Source organism: Squalius cephalus, assembly GCF_949319135.1.
Source record: "Squalius cephalus genome assembly, chromosome: 20".
Classification (NCBI taxonomy): domain Eukaryota; kingdom Metazoa; phylum Chordata; class Actinopteri; order Cypriniformes; family Leuciscidae; genus Squalius; species Squalius cephalus.
In genome coordinates this window covers 33627359-33648279 of record NC_137141.1, presented here as the reverse complement: position 1 = coordinate 33648279, position 20921 = coordinate 33627359, and the positions used below count along the sequence as shown (strand labels likewise).

Below are 20921 nucleotides of genomic sequence, written 5' to 3'. Positions count from 1 at the left end.
TTATAATAGCATTTATGTCAGATTATGATCATATATTTTTTGTTGTTTTTCTTTTTTCAGTTCTTATTATCAGTTCAACACAGAGTTCTAGAAATTCTACTTGATTAAAAAAAAAACTGCGCTGGTATCGTTACGGATCGGTATCGGCCGATACTCAGAATTTTTGGTATCGGATCGGATCGGTTCTGAAAAAATGGTATCGTTGCATCCCTAAAATAAACACGCCTTTAAGTATTTTCAAGTGGGTCTAATAGTAGGTTAGTATTCTGGTAAGAAATACTACAGAAATTAAAGTAATCAAATGTAAATAATAACACTGGATAGTCCTCAATGTAAAAATTAAATAAGATTTAATTAATTTAAGATTAATGCTTACAATTAAAGTTACAAAAGTAATTCAATCAAGAGCAGAGAGTGATTTTCTTTATCTTGTTATGTTTATATTTAACATTGTCTAATATTAGACTGCTGTCACTTTAAGAGTTTATGCACAGATCCAATATACTGTTACACAACACGTGTTATCTTTCTGAACTATTTACGTTCCAAAACTGACTGTTCAACTGAATACTCGCCAATAGTCAATTTGACAAATATTTTTATTAGGGCTGTCAAACGATTAATCGCGATTAATCGCATCCAAAATAAAAGTTTGTTTTTACATAATATATGTGTGTGTACGGTGTATAATTATTTTCTATATATAAATACACACACATGCATGTATATATTTAAGAAATATTTGCATGTATATACTGTGTATATATATTTATATTATATATAAATATTTTATATATAAATAACACATTTTTCTTAAATATATATGCATGTGTGTGCATTTATATATAGAAAATAATTATACTCCATACACACACATATATTATGTAAACACAAACTTTTATTTTGGATGCGATTAATCGCGATTAATAGTTTGACAGCCCTAATTTTTATGTTTTTGCCTGTTTAAGCGCAGTAAGCCACTCATTTTGGTACTTGCGACTCACAAGCGTCAAAATAGCGCCTCATCTCGTTCCTGTGAACATCTTGTGAGTTAAAGGGATACTTCACCGATTAGCATTAAGCTTTGTATCAGTAGAAACCCGGTGGTATTTTCGAGTGACCGTGCTTCCCTCCCTCATGTCCCCCTGAGACGAGAGATTTCTGTATTTTGTGTCTGGAAAAAAACCTCAAGATGACGCAAAAAACGTCATTTAGCTCATCTGAGGCTCTTTTGTCCAGAGGCGAGAGACTACAGCCAGTAGGAGGAGCTCGTTCCGCATGTCTTCAACCCGCCCATAGGGGGATCTCACCATAAAACGCCGTCTTTTCAGTTTCGAGTCGACTAGTAACCTTGTTGTATCATTTCTCCCGATACTGCCCTCTGTAACCGGTAGGTGTGGCTTGGGAGTGTCCTCGTAGGGCAGCGAAGCAAGTGCATTCTGGGAGTTGTAGTCTTTCATCCACATGAGCCAGAAATACATTTTCTGGCTTTTCTCAGTCTAGAAGGCGCCAACTTCTAAAATAATTTCACATTTCTACTACATAAATGACCCAATTTAAATACACATTCGTCTTTCCAGCGGTGAAATATCCCTTTAAGTGTACCGTCACACAACCAATCATTAGCTTTTGATCAACTCACAAACCTGTAGTTCCCTCAAGAAACCCCTGTTTTAAGTAATTCTGATTCAAATCTGCTCATTCGTGCACTTACTGCTGGCGGAAGGCCATCGATGTTCCTTCTCGCAGGTGGAACGTCAGAGACGGGTCTCTTAAAGAGGTCTCTCTTCTGTCTCAAGCGCCCGTGTCCGCTCAGATCCCCCTCTGAAACCGAGGGCATCATGTGTCCGGGCTCTCGAAGAGGGGGAAGCTGCCCCACATCCTCCGGTTTGCGGATGATTGGATGGGCCTGGTACGCGAGAGAGCCCGTCGGGACAGTGTCCATACCGTGGCTGAACGGATAAGCGGGCGGCTCTATGAGGGACCGTTCCAGCGGTGTCATGTGATGCTCAGGACCGCCCACAGCATCCTGAGACTGGGGTGTGTGACGCCCGCTGTCGTCTTCAAACTCCTCTTCCTCACCGCTGCTGTGCACCAACATCGTGGCGTCGGACAGGGATTTTTTGTGGCCGTAGAACACGTCCTCCTTGATGACCCCGTCCTCAGGCTTCGGGACCTCCAGGACGACATTGATGTCGGAGCCAGATGCCGTAGGGGTCATCGCCTGGGCAACCGGGGGCGGAGTCTCGGCCGCTGATGCGGACACCTGGGTAGATGATGCAAAAATGTTTCTTTTTAAAATAATAATACATTTATTCAAATATTGTTCAATTAGAATCTTAGATTATTAATAACAATTAAATCCAATAATTTTAAGCATTTGTAATTGTATACATTTATATTACTTATTGAGAATTAGCAAAATGCTGTTGAAAACAATTTTAAATGGTATAGCGTCTCCCTGAAGTTAAACGCATTAAATACCCATGAATTTTCTCAATCTTGAGTCTTAGATAATAATTGTATGATTTATGCTTTTTAATGAAAAATATAAATTATTAAGAATTTGTAAAATACTGCTTTTATGTGAATAACGACGTTACGTCATACAAAAGATGGAGATACATGGGTAGCTGACGGATAAAATTATAAAATTAAGTATAGTTCAAATCCTGAACATGAAGATTGCTAGTAATTACATTATAATAAAATTACATAAATATTAGGATTCTTATTTAATTAGATATTAAGAATTAGCAAACTGCTGTTGAAAATAGTTTAACCCCTTAAACCTGAAGTGTACCACCGGCAGTAAAAAAAAAAAAAGTTTTCATAATTTATGAAATACTTTTTTGCACTATGTACTGCAATGTGTCAAATACATCATACAGCTCATATTGTCGTGTGTCATATGTAATTTGAAAGCTCTCAATGAGTAGAATACAACAAGCAAAAAATAGTATATATATAAATAGTTTTAATGTGTATAACGTCACACTACTCGCCTTCCTCTCCTTCAGCCTCATGTTCTCCAGTCCGTACGCCAGCCCGGCGATCTCGATGGAGTTGCGCTTGTGCATGTGAGGACGGCGAGGCGTGACGAGAGGCTCGCTCACCTCCTGCAGCGAGTGAGCCACGGGAAGACTGTCCTCCTGGAAGGTCTGCACTGAGTGATGCACGCGGCGAGTGATGAGATCCGGGTTACTGCTGCTGACGTATAGGTGACGGGACAGATCCGGGGTGCTGTTGGCGGGTCGAGGATGAGGGTAGGGATACGGTGGAGGCGGCCAGTAAACCTGATTCCTTATGATGTTGGGCGCCGGGTACTCTTGTGCCTGCTGGAGCTGGACGTTAGTGAGTTCGGGGACGCTGACGGCGCCCACCACGGGCCGTCTCTCGGTGGGATAGGGGTACGGAGAGGGACTGTGGAAGCTGTAGTTGAGGTGGAACGGATACTGGCCCGCTCCGTGCTCGCGGATCTCCGGTTGGCTGTAAACGAGCGGATCCGGTCGACTGTAGGCGTACGAGTTTCCGATGTTGAGGTTCCTCATGGAGTGGCTCTGGCGTTCGGAGGGCGGGATCATACCGAGGTTCTTCTGCCTCATGACGGTCTCGTAATCGGGCGTGGCGCGGTAGGACGGTGGGATTAGGGCGCTGTGTCGGTGGGAAGGCACGTAGTCTGGTCGCATGAGGTCACTTCCTGTGATGCTCGGGTTGGAGGACATGGGCGAGGGTTGCAGGTAATGCTGTGGGTTGTTGAGGGAGCTGGTGCTTTGGGCGCTGTAAACGCTGCCGTTGCGGATCCGCCCGTTGTACTCGTGCGGAGAGCGGTCCAGACTGGTTTGGGAGTGGTAGTAAAAACCATTCTGGTTGTTGATGTAAAGATTATCTGTAGGAAAAGTAGAGTCAGTATTTTGGGTCTTGTTTTTTGTGTGTGAAATCAGTAGCTTTATTGGCATGACATTGAGTAATGTAACATATCATTATTATACAGTATATTATTGTTACATGAGTTTAAAGGGTTAGTTCACCCAAAAATGAAAACTCTGTCAGTGATTACTCTCCCTCATGTTGTTCAAGACTTTCGTTCATCTTCGGAACACAAATTAAGATATGTTTGATGATATCTGAGAGCTGGCTCACTCCCTCATAGGCTGCTAGGTAATCGATACGTCAGAACGTAGGCTCACTATTGGCCAGCATCACACGCATCACACACATGACCAGCGTCGGCCAATACTGAGCCTACGTTCTGACATACAACCCAGAAGCGCTGCGCTGTTACACTACGTGAACTCACTCAGAGAAACACAGAAGACAATGAAGAGTTGAATAAAGTCGTTATTTTTGCGCACAAAAAGTATTCTCGTCGCTTGATAAACTTATGCTTGAGCCACTGTAGTCACTTGGACTATTTTAACGATGTCTCTACTAACTTTTCTGGGCCGGCAAGTTTCAATAACATAGAAGCCAATAGAGGAGTGAGACAGCTCTCAGATTTCATCAAAAATATCTTAATTTGTGTTGAAGATGAACGAAAGTCTTACGGGGTTGGAACAACATGAGGGAGAGTAATTACTGACAGAGTTTTCATTTTTGGGTGAACTAACCCTTTAAACTATGCAACAAATTAGATCATTTGTGAACAGCTATTACAGTACAAATATCTAAACTTTTTTAAAAATCAAGATACATTAACTTGAGAATGATTTTAAGTCTTGTTTTCCATTTAAGCGTAAAGGAATAGTTAACTTAAAAAAATAAAATTCTGTCATCATTCACACACATTCTTCAAAATATCTTCCGTTGTGTTCAGCAGAAGAAAGAAATTCATACAGATTTGAAACAACTTGAGGGTGAGTAAATGACAGAATTTTAATTTTTAAAGTGAACTATTCCTATAAATCAAGAAGAAAAATAATCTGCCAGTGGGGTCAGAAAAAATAAACTTGTTTCTCTTTTAAATTAGTTTTTTTTAAACCCCATTTACAATAAGGTTTAATAATAAGAACGGACAGAGCATTTTCGGCCTGTTTTACCTTGCGAAGACGTGTATGGTTCGGGGTAATGGCCGTTAAAGTGCATCTGAGGTGCCATCATGTAGGGTTGCGGTTTTGGCTGCATCATACGACAAAACAAAAGCAGCATTATTCAGCAGGACACATTAAATCTGCCTCAAAACTAGTGAACTCCCTCAGACAGTATTTAGAGTCATATAGGCACACCGACAGCATGAACTGCTTCAAAGTTAGGCAGCATAATTATATTAAAAGTTGACTGTATACAGTTTCTTATGCTTATTAGATTATCATGATGCTCATTTCAGTTAGGATGCTGCCTTAAAAGAGAGCTCTCTATTAAGGATTTGCAATAAGAGCTACAGTTAACCACATGAGATCATGCAGAGCCAACAAACTCCAGAAACATCCTACAGAACAAGCTCCATTGTAAAACTGTTGTGTAGTCCATGAATAACCGGTATAATGCTGACCAGAGACATTCTCGTGGAGGACCGTCGCCTCACTGGGTTTACAGGAGCGGGCTGAGTTTGTCTGTAATAAAACACAAGACAATAAAAGACCAGTTGAAATAAACCAGAGAGTAATAAAGTTCAAAGTTGTATTCCTCACATACACAGCGGTTCACTATGGTAACAAAAAACTAGGGCTGCACAATATATCGAAATATCGCAATATGAATATCGCAATGGCTTGCAATAACTGGGGTCGTGAACAAAAGACAGAAAATCACTCACTGCTCTCGGCTGAATAACTTTTTTAGCTTTAATAAGAATCAGTATATATTTAATTCATACAGTGAAAACTAAGCAGTGTTTTATTTTTACATTTATTATTCAGTTTCTGTTGTTTAATAACTCTAATGTAGGATAACCTGCACCCCGTGGTTTACGCTGATGTTAAAATAACACTGTCAGAAGTTGTAGGGATGTTTTCTTGTCATAAAAAGAATGTGAAACACGTATGTAGGTTATAGATCATTTAAGTTTATTTTACACACTTTAAGCATTATCGTATTTTTCTTCAATATCGTGCAGCCCTACAAAAAAGCAATGGGTTAAGTTTGGCACTGAATTAGCATTGTGACATTTTCATGACAACTAAATATATTTTGCAATGTTTTTTACATTGCAGCATCACTATGATGCTGTAATGCAAAAATAGTGTGAAGTTAAATATTTATAAAAGATTGTAGTATTTGATTTAGACCTGGTTTCACAGACAGGGCTTAGATTAAAGGAATAGTTCACTTCACAATGAAAATGAGTCTTCTGCTGAACACAAAAGAAGATATTTTAAAGAATGTCAGTAACCAGACAGTTGATGGACCCCATTGACTTCCATAGTAGGGAAAAATAAACAATGGAGGTCAATGGGGTCCATCAACTGTCTGGTCATCGACATTCTTCATAACATCTTCCTTTGTGTTCAGCGGAAGACAGAAATTCATACAGGTTTGAAACAACTTGAGGATGAGTAATGAGTAATAAGAAATCCTTTAAGCCAGGATTAGGCCTCAGCTTAATTAGGACATTTAAGTAGCTTTAATAAACGTGCCTTAGAGAAAAAAAAAACATTACTGGTGTGAGACAAAACAATGCCACTGATATATTTTAAGATCTGTCAGGGCAAGTTGCTTTCAGTTAAAACAGCTCAAACATGCATTTTAGCCTGGGACTAGACTAAAGCCTTGTCTGTGAAACCAGGGGTTAGTGCCTATAATTCATCTTCATTTAAATGAAAAATAAAGTTAAGAAAAAGGTAGTTATCAGGAATTCCCCGTCACTCTGTAGCCCATGAGAAGTAGGGCTGGGACGATACACATATCTCCCGATTCGATACTATCATATCCGACAAGATATGTATTGCGATTTTTTTTTTTAGAATTGCGATTCGATATTGCAATTTTTTTAACAATAGACCATCGAGAAAAGTTAAATCATACACTTATACAGACTGCACATGATGTATACGATGAGTCATATTTACAAAAACAAATCACGTCTTTCTGACTTTTATTTCAGAAGCATCATACAGGACTACATTCTCTTCAATAAATACATTTTTTAACAGTCACTTGTAATCGTAATCGAACAAATGCGTTATTTTAAGCACCAAGTTTCTATCAAAAGCTGATTTTGATCGCTATCGTAGACATCAGTGTTCATATTTGAACTTTAAACTTTTATCCAAGTACTTCTATGATAATTTTAACTATTGTATCACAGAAATAATGATATTATGAGGTTGAAAAGACTGTTTGTAAAGTTGTTTCATAACAACTCTCAGCTTTGAATGTTGCGATATGATTTATTCAAAGTTTAAAAGACCGACAAATTGAAAGATCGCGTGTGTGTTTGAATCGAGATCACAGTCTTTAAAAGATGAATGGTGCAGCTCTATTGTCTTATCTCTCTCTTATATACGAGCAGCGCGAGGGCTTTTCAGTGCGTTCAGTCTCATGTCTCTTCCACGCGAACACTTGGGATATTACGTCACTCAAAGTGTAACTCTCGCCAAAATGCAACCGAGGGTGTTTTTGTGAATCTATCCGACGCAAACTTTCGTTTAAAAGCATAATTAGATTGGAAACGCCACTTTTAAGTTTGACCGTATTTTCGTTTCCGGTCAAATTGCCTTTTGAATGGGAGTGCTTGGGGCACGACTATGATAGCGTCAAAAATCGCTATTTTTAAAACACTAAGAAGGCTCGACACAACATGAAACTTTGCTCGAAGTATCACCAGGGGCTCTAGGCATTGAGAACATTGTGTACACAGAGTTTATTAAAAAGAAAGATTTTGAACAACTCACTGTGTATTCGTCCGCCGGCACTTTGTCAGTCAAAAATAGTCGATCTCCAAATGCAGCGTAACAGGGAGGAGAGTAAAGATGGAAATCTCCTAAAGCTTAGTTCCATAAAAAAAAAAATCATGGATAATTTGTTGTTTTGTCGTTAGTGAAAATCAATATTGACCTTGTGTTTGAAAAAGGATCCTCATATAAGAAACAAAACTAAAATTCAAAGTCGGTTCATTCGCATTCGGAGATCGACTATTTTTGACTGTAAAAATGCCAGCGGACACAGAGACGGTGAGTTGTTCAAAATCTTTCTTTTTTAGTAAACTCTGTGTACACAAACAATGTTCTCAATGCTGGAGTTCATGTGTAGAGCCCCTGGTGATACTTCCAGCAAAGTTTCATGTTGTGTCGAGCCTTCTTAGTGTTTTAAAAATAGCGCTTTTGACGCTATCATAGTCGTGCCCCAAGCACTCCCATTCACAAGGCAATTTGACCGAAAAACGAAAATACGGTCAAACTTAAAAGTGGCGTTTCCATCCTAATTATGCTTTTAAACAAAAGTTTGCCTCGGGTAGATTCACAAAAAGACATTTTGGTGAGAGTTATGCTTTAACACTCATAGACAACGACACATTTCATCCTCTGTTGGAACGAAAGTGGCTAACTTCGGTCAACCTCATCTACAAGCAAGGACAAAAATAAAGCAATTGAATTTGAATTAATATCGACTAATATTCGCGATAGCTAGGTTAATTGATTTTTTCTCCCAGCCCTAATGAGAAGGCTCTGAGCAGTGATGCAGTAACGCTCACCCCTTGTCAGCAGGCACAGAGGGACGCGAGAGGGTTGGAAAGCGAGGAAATGAAAGAGAGAGAATGGACCTCTGGGAGCCCTCAGAGTTCGGGCCATCAGACAGCTCTCTGGAGACAGCAAACGGACAGCGGTGAAGCCACCGAGAGAAAGAGAGACACAACTACAGATGCACTGATTTAGCAGCCAATAAAAGCATGTTTTCAACAACGATAATAATATGAAATGTTTCTTGAGCATCAAATCACCATATTAGAGTGATTTCTGAAGGATCATGTGACACTGAAGACTGGAGTAATGATGCTGAACATTCAGCTTTGAGATCACAGGAATAAATTACACTTTACAGTATATTCACATAGACAACTGCTATTTTAAATCGCAAATTGTACAAATTAAATTTGTATATACCTTTATTTTATTTTTGATCAAATAAATGCCGTCTTGGTGAGCAGAAGAGAGACTTTCAAAAACATATAATCATATAATCAACATATAACAATAAGCTTACCAACCCAAAACTTGTGTATGGTAGTGTACATTGGTTAAATGATTTCCTAAATTACGAAGTTTTACTTTTACTATTCCTATAATGTCGTCCTGTTTCACACCAACAGAACCAATCTAGTAATGAATCTAGTAGTACTTAGTCACAACATTACAACTATTTTCTAGAGGAAAGAGACAAATGAAGGCTATGTTTTTTTTTGTTTAAATCGTATTGGCCAAAAAAAAATCAGTGCACCCCACACAAAAACACACACACACCACAGAAAACACATAAACTTACAAACTGCTGTTGTTAACTTTGTAAAACTTGTGTCGCGCCAGCCACATTCTGCACACGTATTTGGACGTCTCCATGTCTTCCTGAAACAGAGCCAGAACATTTTTACTAAATCAAATCAGGCTAGGACACTGACTTATGAGTCCCAGGGCCTAAATGGGCCCAGGGCCAGGGCCTAAATGAGTGGCGTTCCTTAAAGGCCAGCTACAGATCTATTCATTAACATTAAATGGACATACACATGGGCATTATTGTGATACACTCTTAAAAATAAAGTTTCCAAAAAGGAGGTTTGTTAAGAGCCTTTTTTTCTTATTGTGAAGAACATTTAAAAAAGAAAAAAAAAAGAAATGTTTTTCCAACATAAAGAACCTTTTGTGCATTTGAAAGGTTCCATGGATGCTAAAGGTTCTCATCATAACTCCATGTTAATTAAGTCTTTCAGTTATTTCAGGCAAAGAAAAGCATCTGAACTGTCTGAGACGGTGCAGACGCAGACTTACGGTCTGGAACTGGATTGTGTCTTCTTTGTTGGCGAGCTCCAGGGCAAAGAAGGACTTATTATGAGTCATATTATTAATGTCATTCCACCTGCAGAAACAATGAAGAGCTCGAGTCAGACACATGACAGCAATACACAACCTAAAAACACGATACGATAAACAGCCTTTTGAGGACTAGGGCATTAGTGCACAAGTTACGGCCTTTGGGCAACATCTGATATAAATCTCTATATTTATTTATTTTTGCTCTGATAAAGGGTGATTTGTTCCTCAATAAGAGAAACCAAAAATTTCAACCAGCCATTGTTCATGAGGACAATCAAAAAAGAAAAAGTAAAATACAGAAATAAATCTAGTAACTAGTGCTTTCGTCAACGAAAATTATGACTAAATATCGTCATCAACGAACCTTTATCACCTGACGAAAACGAGACACAACGTAAATGCTGGTCATGTGACAATGACTATAATTAAATGTATAATGCAATATTGTTGACGAATAAAAACGAGACTAAATGTGGTTTACAAAATAAAAACTATGCTAAAATGTCTCTTCATTTTCGTTGACCAAAACGAGACGAGACGAAATGTTATAACGTCACGACGAATGAGAGAGTTGTGCGTGAGCCCATAAAAGCTTTGTCGGCTTTGAATTCTGGTCTGCGATCTGGTCACCCGATTATCAGCGAATTTAACAATATTCCATTAGTTATTCCATGTAGAAAGCTTGAATCATCTACTTTTAAACAAAACAATTCAAAACGAAAAGAAACCGAGCCTACTCTCTGCTTATGATATTTACTTCAATGCTTTACATGCATAAAAATGTGTGTTGTTTCTTTGACGGAATTGCTCAAATAAACATTTCAATTTTTTTATTTTTTTTAAATGCCACCGTCACAGCCCTAAATATAAGATAACCTTGTTTGAAATACTATATTGACTGGGTTAAATAGAATTGCATTACTAAAAAGAGACTAAAATACAATTTTCATTGACTAAAACTAGACTAAATGTCATCAGGTTTCGTCGACTAAAACTAGACGAAAATAGTCATGGATAATTCTGACTAAAATAAGACTAAAATACTCAGACTTTTAGTCGATTGAAACTTGACTAGACTAAAAAGAGTATGAACGTGACTAAAACTAATAAAAACTAAAATGACAGCTTTTTCAAAGACTAAAACTAAAACAGGCCGCCAAAAACAACACTATTAGTTACAGTAATCAAGGAATGTTTTGCACACATTGTTTCACTACATTACCACAAGTAAGAATATTTACTCATATATATTTATTTATATGCAGCAATATAAAACATTGTAATTAACAGCAATATTTACCCTACATAACATTTTGTACTAAAAATAAATGCATGCACACATACCGAAACATGAGAGGTGCTTTCCCATTTTTGTGCTTGACAAAAATCCCGTCCTGGCAAGAGCCGATAATCACATCTGTGCTCTGAGTGTCCTGTTCAGACACACGGAAGGAGCTTATAATACAGTAGCATTCAATATTTATTCATTTAAATGGCTGTCAATAGCTTAAAACGATTATTAACCATTCTATTTTTGTAACTGATGCAATTCATCAATTTTGTGTGAAGAAAAACTTAAGCCTGGTGTCTTAGAAAAATCTACCATATCTTTCTCAACAAGCAGATTTATATCAAAGTGAAACACTTAGGGGTAGTTTTAAATCAATAATATCAAGTATGAGGAATAGTGTTGTGATGCTTGAACAAATACCACTAATAAATTTGTTCAGAAGTTTCCTTCTCCATCATTTACTGTTAAATTAAACTGCGTTTCTGTATTAAACATAATTAATTTCTTAAAGGGATAGTCTCCGTCATCATTTACTCATCCTCATGTTGTTCCAAACCCATAAGACACACAAAATAAGATATTTTTTAATAAAATCTTATCACATCACGTCTGGTTAGGACACGGTGTTACGGGTTTGGAATGACATGAGACATGACATCATTTTGGGGCGAACTAACCCTTTAAGTGTATGCATTCATTTTGTGCACAACTGTTATTCATCAGCCCTTGTTATATTTCTTGTTTTGACAGCATTAGTACTGGATATTGCAAAATGTGTCAAGGGAATCTTTTATGAGGTAAACTGAATATTTTCTAACTAAACAGTCAGATTTATATTCCTGTGCACGGTTTGGCACAAAACAAATATGGGCTCTCCTTTGCCGATTTACCTTCGCTTGGACACTCTCCTCACCGTACCCCTCCATCTTCTCCACCTCCTGCATGTAGAGTAACTCCGCCTCTGGTGCAGAAAGACCTCTGGGAAACAACACACACACAAAGATCACACTCAACAATGTTGCGGTCATCTGATCGCTATTATCAGGCTCTTCCTCATTCTTATGGTGCATTACACAACAAACAATGTCAGAGGACTGCAATGCTTACATAGATTTATGTAAAAGATATTTCAGCTGCATGACATTTTTGTCCCAAATATCACAAGTACAAAAATGTGATACTGATTTTATACAACATTTCAATAAATAAGTTCACAGTGGTTTTTCATTTCTGAATGAAATCGCGTTTTAAACTAATCGGGTGAACCAATGACTCAATGGCCTATTTATAAAGAGAGCTATTTACTTCATTCCTAAATGAATCAGCCGTTTGAAGAATGCTGGTAACCAAACTGTTTTGGTTAACACTGACTTCCATTGTATGAAAAAAACAAAAACAATACTGAGACATTTCCCAAACTATTTTCTTTTATGTTACACAAATGACACAAGGGCGAGTTAAGTGAATTATCCCTTTAATACGCATTTAATCTCATGGCATTATTTATGCAGTTGTTATTGCAGTGTAAATTAATTCATGCCACCACTGATCTACAATAAACGGTCTGTAAACATATCTAAATACCAATTCAGATGCAGCTTCTGGGAAAAAAAAATCATGGCCTAAAAGCCTAAAAGTTTGTGAAATAAATTCTATGTTGAATCAAATAAAATATTTTTTTCTAAAGCTACTTTTTTGTTATGTCTATTTGATCCTTTCTCATTTAACACATTGATGACTTTACATTTGGATAAGAAATTTCCTCAAATGATGATGTGAGATTAATTAAAATGTAATTTTATTAAATTAAAGCTAAATTAAACCTAATTAAAAACATCTTTTGTAATGCTCTTGAAGGATTGTGAATCTAGTTTAAAGACTTGCTCTTTAGGGAACATAATGGCCAAGTAAAAAGTGCATTAAATAACCATGATTCAGAACGCTGATTTATTTTATATCTGCATCTGCAGTTTCGAAAAAAAAAATTTGTCAGATTTGCATGCGTTCGACACATCAGGGCTGGGACATGTATTGAAATATTTGCCTGAAATAATGCAATTTAATAGGACAATATTTGCAAATATTTCAATACACGTCCCAGCCCTAACGTGTCGAACACATGCAAACCTGCTCTGAAGGATCTTTTCCAAACAAAACTTTTGCAGGAAAGCCAAGAGCATTTATGAGTCCAAAGCACTGGTCATAAGTCATGTCAGGCGTTTGACAGCTGCCTTTGAAATCCTTTAACAAGTACCATCTGAACACATCTGATAATCACGAAGACTCCTAACTGAACCTCCCTTAAGCACGGGACACACCAAGCCACGCCGTCGGCTTTTTTTCGGCCGATTCGACATGTTGAATCGCCGTCGGTGAGAGAGAGAACTCTGATTGGCTGATCAGCTTAAAGGGATAGATCGGCCAAAAATGATATTAAACCCATGATTTACTCACCCTCAAGCCGTTCGAGATGCATATGTCAATCTTTTTTCAGACAAACACATTTTCAGTTATTTTAGAAAATGTCTTAGATCTTTCAGTGGTTATAATGTGAAGCTATGGGGTCCACCCTCAGAAGGCCTTCGTTTATCCCCCTGGAGCCGGATGGATTACTTTTGTGAAGGATGCATGAACATTTTGGGACTTGAAGGAGGTGGACCCCATAACTTCACATTATAACCACTGAAAGATATAAGACATTTTCTAAAATAACTGAAAATGTGTTCGTCATTGTGTGTGACATATGCATCTCGAACAGCTTGAGGGTGTGTAAATCATGGGTTTAATATAATTTTTGGCCGAACTATCCCTTTAAGCCCTATTGGGACGGGATTAACAAGGTAGATGGAGTGATGTAATTTTACGACAGGACGTCTGTAATATTAATGGCCAATTCGTACAGGATAAGAGATCTCAGTAAAACTAGCAGAAGTGGGAGAGTAACTCGATTTACACACCGCCGTCACTCCTGTCGTCATGTGTGTGTTACGCTGCTTCCTGATATCACGTGCGCAAACACATATAACCTATATTTATATATATATATAAAACTGTCCGGTTGAACGATGTATTAATGAACTTCAGATTGGATTGTGTTGGTAATAGGCACTAACGCTAAAAGATGTTTCGTGCCTCTAACAAGTGCTGTCGATCTTCTCTCTGATGTGAATGGTGTGTGTGAAACACTTGAGTTTTGCCACAGACTCGTCCCAGCGTCTAGAACGCAACTGATGCTTTTTCAAGCATCTCCATACTTGAAAAAAACGCGGAAAACTACTTTTAAACACGAAATGACAAAATATTTATGTACATATTTACAACGGGTCTATTCGCACGGGATCAGTGTCACCTGAGGTCATTTTTCCAGACCTTTTTACTGAAGGCAGAAGTCGCCGTAATCTTTCCTGACATTGTCCATGATGATCACTGAGATGCACATTCGGACGGGACTAAAATCACAGAGAAGCTCTGGTAATTATTACTTTACCCCACCTCCCCATGTTACACTAGTCCCGTCCGAATAGGGCTTTAGTGAACGAGTCAGTGCATGAGAATAATAGCAAAACAGCGAGCAAAGAAGTCAAACCGGTACACATAGAAGGCTGTTCTAACGTTACGTCAGTGTTCCTTGGTGAATATTTCAATATTAACATGAGCGGAGAGGAATAAAGAAAGTGTTTAGCAGGAATGATATTCAAAATGGTAAGCACGCACTGCTTTGTTTATGGTGTGTGTATCTGCAGCGTCGGTTTCCCTTTTTGAATGATGAATATAGATGAATATATCTGCAGAAATAGACAGTGGTCTCATTTACACGAACGTGCATGCTAGCTGACAGTCGCCTGTAGTTCTCTCGGTGTGTTCAAGTGCAGCTTTTTCCCCCGACGCGAGGCGACAACACAGTCGGCTTTCATCAGCGCTAGTTCTTTGGCGTCGGTTTGTTGAGTCCCGGGCTTTAAACAGTGGCGAACTATCTCAGTCTTTTCCAAATGGGAAAACAAGCACATTTGGCAGATGACTACAGCCTCTCACCGATAGTTTTGATAGAGCATGCCGACTTTTTGAGTGGCCTCCTCCACAACCCTCTCGTCCTGTATCAATGGCTGAGAAAAGAAGAGAGAATGAACAAGCTTATGAAATATCCTGCAGTTTTTAAAGCGGGAAAAGAGACTGAAATGTTCAGTGATTAGTTACTCACCATTGGAAACAGCACAATTTTCTGAAGGAAGTCCTGGGAATCATATCGATTGAAGTCTCCTAGGTCAGCTAGAAGCAATGGACAAACTTATATTTAGTGTTAGATTAAAAAAAGCCCCCAACTATAATGTAAACATGACACTGATTTAACATTTAATATCAATAAATTAATATTAATATTTCAGTTAACTAAATGTACATTATCCAGGGTTATTATAGTTAACTAAAACTAAAAGGCATTTTTGTTACTTTGAAATAAAATAAACGTTAACTGAAACAAAATAAAAATATTCCTTTATTAAAGTTACATTTATTTTGCCAAAGCAACATCTCATTTTCATTTAGTTTTCCTTGCTGTACTAAAATTATTAAAAGTAAAAAAAAGTTAAAAACTATATAGACATATTAAAAAAACACAACTAAATTAAAATGAAATCGTGAAAAGATAAAAACAAAAACTAATTCAAAATATATTAATAAAAACTATAATAGTATCTCAATGATATTATTATAACACAGCCATTATCTGAAGATGCACGAGTTTAATACTTATTATCAAGGATTTATAAAAAATGTTTGACTTATCAAAAACACCAATTAAATCAGAAGTTTTTTGCAATTTGTTCATTTGTTCACCATAGCAACCGCCTAGCAACACCCTAGCAACCAACCAGAATACCGCAGCTACCACCTAGCAACCACCCAGATCACCCTAGCAACTTTTTAACTTTAAACTACTTTAAACTTCAAACTTTCTCAAGCCAACTTTTTAATCTAGTTTTATTTGATCTTATTAATGAAGACTGTGAGCCCACAATATTGCAAAATCATCTTCAACATTCAGGGCAATAGCACATCTAAATTTAGAAAAGCTTGAGAGACGTTTTGTTATGAAAGGAATCGATTTAGCCTTTGCAACAGTAGTAGTTCAACATTAACAGCATGTCTAATCAGCCCGCTAGAAATGTTCACAGCTATGCCGACAATCCGAAGCATCACCGTCGCGTGAAGCCTCCTTACACAGCAATGCTGGTGCACAAAAATAACTCCTGGCCTCATCGAAATGACACAAACCAAGTGAAGACAAAGGCCGTTTGACAGCGCAAATACAGTCGGGACATGATTTGTTTATCTGGTTGTGACAGTGAGTGATGTCGGTTATATCAGCGAATGAGACTCTTGTGTTGGGTAAATGCTAAAGCTGGGCGGCTTGATAAATGGTGCTCTGATTTTCTAGACTTACAGCCTGTAGAAATATAAAACCGTACCTTCATGATGGAGTATCTAGAGCCGTGAACCAGACACTGGCCAAGCGTTATCTTAGGAATGTTAAAGCAAATGTTCTCTTGCAACATCAAGTTATGATTAAATCTAAAAACATCTTACACATTATATAAAAAAAGACAGGATTTTTAGTGGACCGAATACCTAAATATGACTAAGTTTGGAATAATAAAGATTTTTTTGAAAGAAAAGAAGTCTCTTCTGCATTACCAGGCCTGAATTTAATTGATCAAAAATACAGTTAAAAACAGTGAAATATTATTACAATTTAAATCAGCTGTTTTCTATATTAATACATGTTAAAATGTAATTTATTCCTGTGATGAAAGCTGAATTTTCAGCATCATTACTCCAGTCTTCAGTGTCACATGATCCTTCAGAAATCACTCTAATATGATGATTTGATGCTCAAGAAACATTTATGATTATAATCAATGTTGAAAACAGTCGTGCTACTTCGTATTTTTGTGGAAATTGTGAAATACTACCATTATTATTATTTTATTTTTTTTAAATAGAAGAAAAATAATCAATTTAGTTCAGTAAGGACATATTAAAATTGATCAAATGTGAGAGTAAAGACATTTATGCTTCTGTTACATGCTGTACATTGAACTTCTATTCATTCATCAAAGAATCCTGAAAAGAAAAAGTCTTAAAAAATAATAATTGAGCATCAAATCATCATATCAGAGTGATTTCTGAAGGATCATGTGACACTGAAGACTGGAGTAATGATGCTGAAAATTCAGCTTTGATCACAGGAATAAATTACACTTTACTATATATTCAAACAAAACAGTTATTTTAAAATGTAATACTACTTTTACGGTATTTTTGATCAAATAAATGCAGCCTTGGTGGGGAGAAGAGACTTCTTTCAAAAACATGAATAAAGGCCCGTTCACACCAAGGACGATAACTATAAAGATAACGATAAAGATATAATTCTAAAAATCGTTCTCCATATTAAAGAATAACAGAGTTCACACCACAACTATAACGATAAAGATATGAGGAACGATATCGTTGGGATCACTTTCAGAACGATTTTTTTCCAGCTCTCGAACGATAAAACACTGACAGCCAATCAGAATCCATTCTAATTTAAAGGTCTCGCGCATTTAAAATGGATCTGGATCATCCGGGCGCGCGCGTGCTTAAAATAAAAAGACCGTTATCGGTCGCTGGTGTGGACGCATTTATAGTTATCTTTATCGTTATCTTTATAGTTATCGTGCTTGGTGTGAACGGGCCTTAAATCTCAATCGTTCCAAACTTTTGACGAACTCCACCACAATCACTGTGTGTTTTCACTGATGACAGGAGCTTCATCTTTGAGTGAGCTACTCCTTTAAATGGAAGCAACCGAAAAGGATGTTAATATTACAAATGCCCCACACAAAAAAGATTAACGATCACTAAATCATCAGAAAACGGTGGGCATTAGACCTGCATAAACTCTGATATCTCACTACATTCAAATTCCTGAAATGCCAAACATGACATCGGAAAAAAATACCTTGCACAGCCAAGCTGGCCAAATGGATGGCTTGCTCAATGGAGCACGGGATCTTCCCCTCCAGGACGTCTTTCTTCAGCTGGAGATAATACTGATATCTGCGTCAGAAACCAGAAGTGAGTAAAAGCGTTGTAACAGCACTGATGTGATCACTCTCAGACATGTTCGTGTCCTTTACCTGGTTATCTCTTGTTGTAACTGGGTGACAGTCGACACGTAGAAAACCACCCCAAAGTAAACGGTCGGCTCCAGCCCGTACTTGTCAAGCTGTTTCTTCAGCGGCTTCTCCAAATCAATCCATCTCTGCTGGTTTTGTTTGTTGTAGTACCAGAGGCTGAAGTACGTTATCTGGGGAATGAACAGAATTTCACTGATTGCTCTTTTACTCATGAGAAACAACAGGCTGGCGGGACATTCACGTGCTCGACTTCAACAACTGGAAATACTCTCTAAGCTTTGAGTAAGACGAATATTTGGCAACGCTAAAAGCTGAGACACTTCAGATGCAAACATGAACTGCCTGAAATATGATTGGAATCACTTCAAAAAAGGAAAATATGACAAGTCTGACATATAGACTACATTAAATTATCATGAGAACATTATAATTGTATGTTTAGGACTTGGTTTTTAAAGGTGAGACTTCTGTGTTTTTTATAATCAGGCTCTCAAAAATTATATACAAATTTGGATTTAGATTTATCGCCAATATATTGGTTATCGGCTTTCAAATATAAAGAATTATCGATATCAGCCAAAATGTTTATATCGGAGCATCCCTAATTTTAATGTATTAGTAAATGCTGAAATTAACATTAACAAAGATTAACGAATGCTTTAGAAGTATTTTTCATTGTTAGTTCATGTTAACTAATGCAGTTAAATAATGTTAACAAATGCAATCTTATTGCAAAGTGTTACCAAATCTGAAATGAAACGGCAGAACCTAAAATATACACTTTTAACTTATGCATTTATACAATCTTGATGCTGAACTGGACAAGATCATTTGTCTCAATTCTAATTCTGCTTTAATCTCAATCCTCTAAAATCTAATTTCCTGCAAGCACACAAATAGCAGCCACTTATTAAATCACTGCACTAGTGAACTCTAGGCTACTAAACACACTGGGCGATACTCATACGGCATGTTTGAAAAAATGTCGCGACCTATAGCGATGTAATAATCTGACTTTGCGGGGGAAAACACTCAGGCTTCTCAAGAGCAAATGACTGCATACAAACGAAGTGCACTTAGTCCAGGCTGAATTCTTGGCACACATGCATTTAGGGTGTTTGACAGCATTTTGGTTGCAGTCCTAGAATAGCCTAGACTCCAGACGGCACCAGCGAGCTAAAATAAACACACGCCCATGGTGTGTTAAGGTGATTTCGACCAGATTAAACCAAGTTGATGTCTTCGTAGCCAGAGGACGGCCAGCCTACCTCGCGTAACTCGAGTCTCTGCGCGACTGCCTCGAGACATTCCTGGCCCGTGCTCTCCACCGAAAGCGTGAACTCCACATACTCGCCGTTGAGCAGCTGTATGCGGGTAACCAGGCAGCTTTTGCTGGACACCGTGTATCTTCTGGTTCTCTTGAGTTTTAATCCGAACGGAAGGGGCATGTTGAACCGGTGCCGCAACCTTCCTCGAGCAGAATGATTTGATTCAGCTTTTCTCCGCGCTTAATCCATGGAGAGGTGCTGGATTATACAGGACTCCACAAGACAAACACATGAGTCCCTGGATAAAGACAAACCACAGCAAAACAGATTAGCAATGACCGCTTAGAGTGATAGCAGTGTTTATCTGCTCAGCGATGACTCACAGATAAAAGGCAAAAAACAATGCAAAAATAATCAAATGCAATTAATCATGAGGCAAAAGAAAGAGGGCTGTCTAATTTTACGAAGGACGAGAAAACACTTTATTGCTTGAACCCACATTCATCTGTCACTTAGTAGTAATAGGACTAATACTAATATTAGTGTTTGTTACGTAAACAACACTTCTGTGGTTGTTTATGCATTTACAAAATGGCTTAATAATACATATATGTTTGATGTTAGGGACATTTAAAATCTGCTTCTTTAAGTAAAACCTGGCTGAGAACCGCTATAGGCATAGTGCATTTATTAAAACCGGTTTTATAAGCATGACATGAATCAAATTTACACAGATAACATGATGCATGTGCACAAGCTGTCATACAGAAATCATTCCGCAACTCAAAACCTGACTCATAATTGAGATCAATAATAGTTATGAAACGATCATATAGTTAAGAAATGATCAGTCAATATGCACCATCATGCAAATATACAATCATAATATTTCGAATTATGTTATTAATAAAGTGACCCATTTATATAAATATAACAATCCTACACTATACTGTGGTTCATCTATTAATGACACTGAAAATAACAACATAAACAAAACATTAAAAGAGCGTGATTTAGGCTTTTCCAGGCCATTTAAACCCCCAAATCTGTCAAAAATAAGCACTTTACTTTATAAAGGTACATCAACGCTCTTAATCCTTCGGTCATTATTTAAAATATATGAGTTTTTTAGCATTTACGAAACATAAACAAACACCAAAAATGTCTGACTAACTTTTGGAGCAACAAGTGACCGCAAAACCGCACGCATCCAAAC

General features: G+C 37.5%; 1 protein-coding gene across 2 annotated transcripts in view; it reads right to left on the bottom strand.

Moving 5' to 3' along the window:
- ptpn21 (protein tyrosine phosphatase non-receptor type 21) overlaps positions 1 to 20921 on the bottom strand; it is a 32448-nt gene that overhangs the window by 11148 nt on the left and 379 nt on the right. Inside the window, exons 2-15 of one of the 2 annotated variants that reach the window (XM_079852524.1) lie at positions 19706 to 20003; positions 18438 to 18607; positions 18260 to 18357; positions 15455 to 15522; positions 15289 to 15359; positions 12147 to 12234; positions 11310 to 11398; positions 9921 to 10008; positions 9421 to 9500; positions 8633 to 8740; positions 5492 to 5552; positions 5040 to 5118; positions 3006 to 3889; positions 1715 to 2266 (exon numbers count right to left, since the gene is read on the bottom strand). In XM_079852524.1, coding sequence (XP_079708650.1) covers positions 1715 to 2266; positions 3006 to 3889; positions 5040 to 5118; positions 5492 to 5552; positions 8633 to 8740; positions 9421 to 9500; positions 9921 to 10008; positions 11310 to 11398; positions 12147 to 12234; positions 15289 to 15359; positions 15455 to 15522; positions 18260 to 18357; positions 18438 to 18607; positions 19706 to 19885 — 2616 coding nt within the window. In that variant the 5' untranslated portion in view covers positions 19886 to 20003. The remainder of the gene's footprint in view (positions 1 to 1714; positions 2267 to 3005; positions 3890 to 5039; positions 5119 to 5491; positions 5553 to 8632; positions 8741 to 9420; positions 9501 to 9920; positions 10009 to 11309; positions 11399 to 12146; positions 12235 to 15288; positions 15360 to 15454; positions 15523 to 18259; positions 18358 to 18437; positions 18608 to 19705; positions 20004 to 20921) is intronic. The other variant, XM_079852525.1, reaches the window with a different exon arrangement.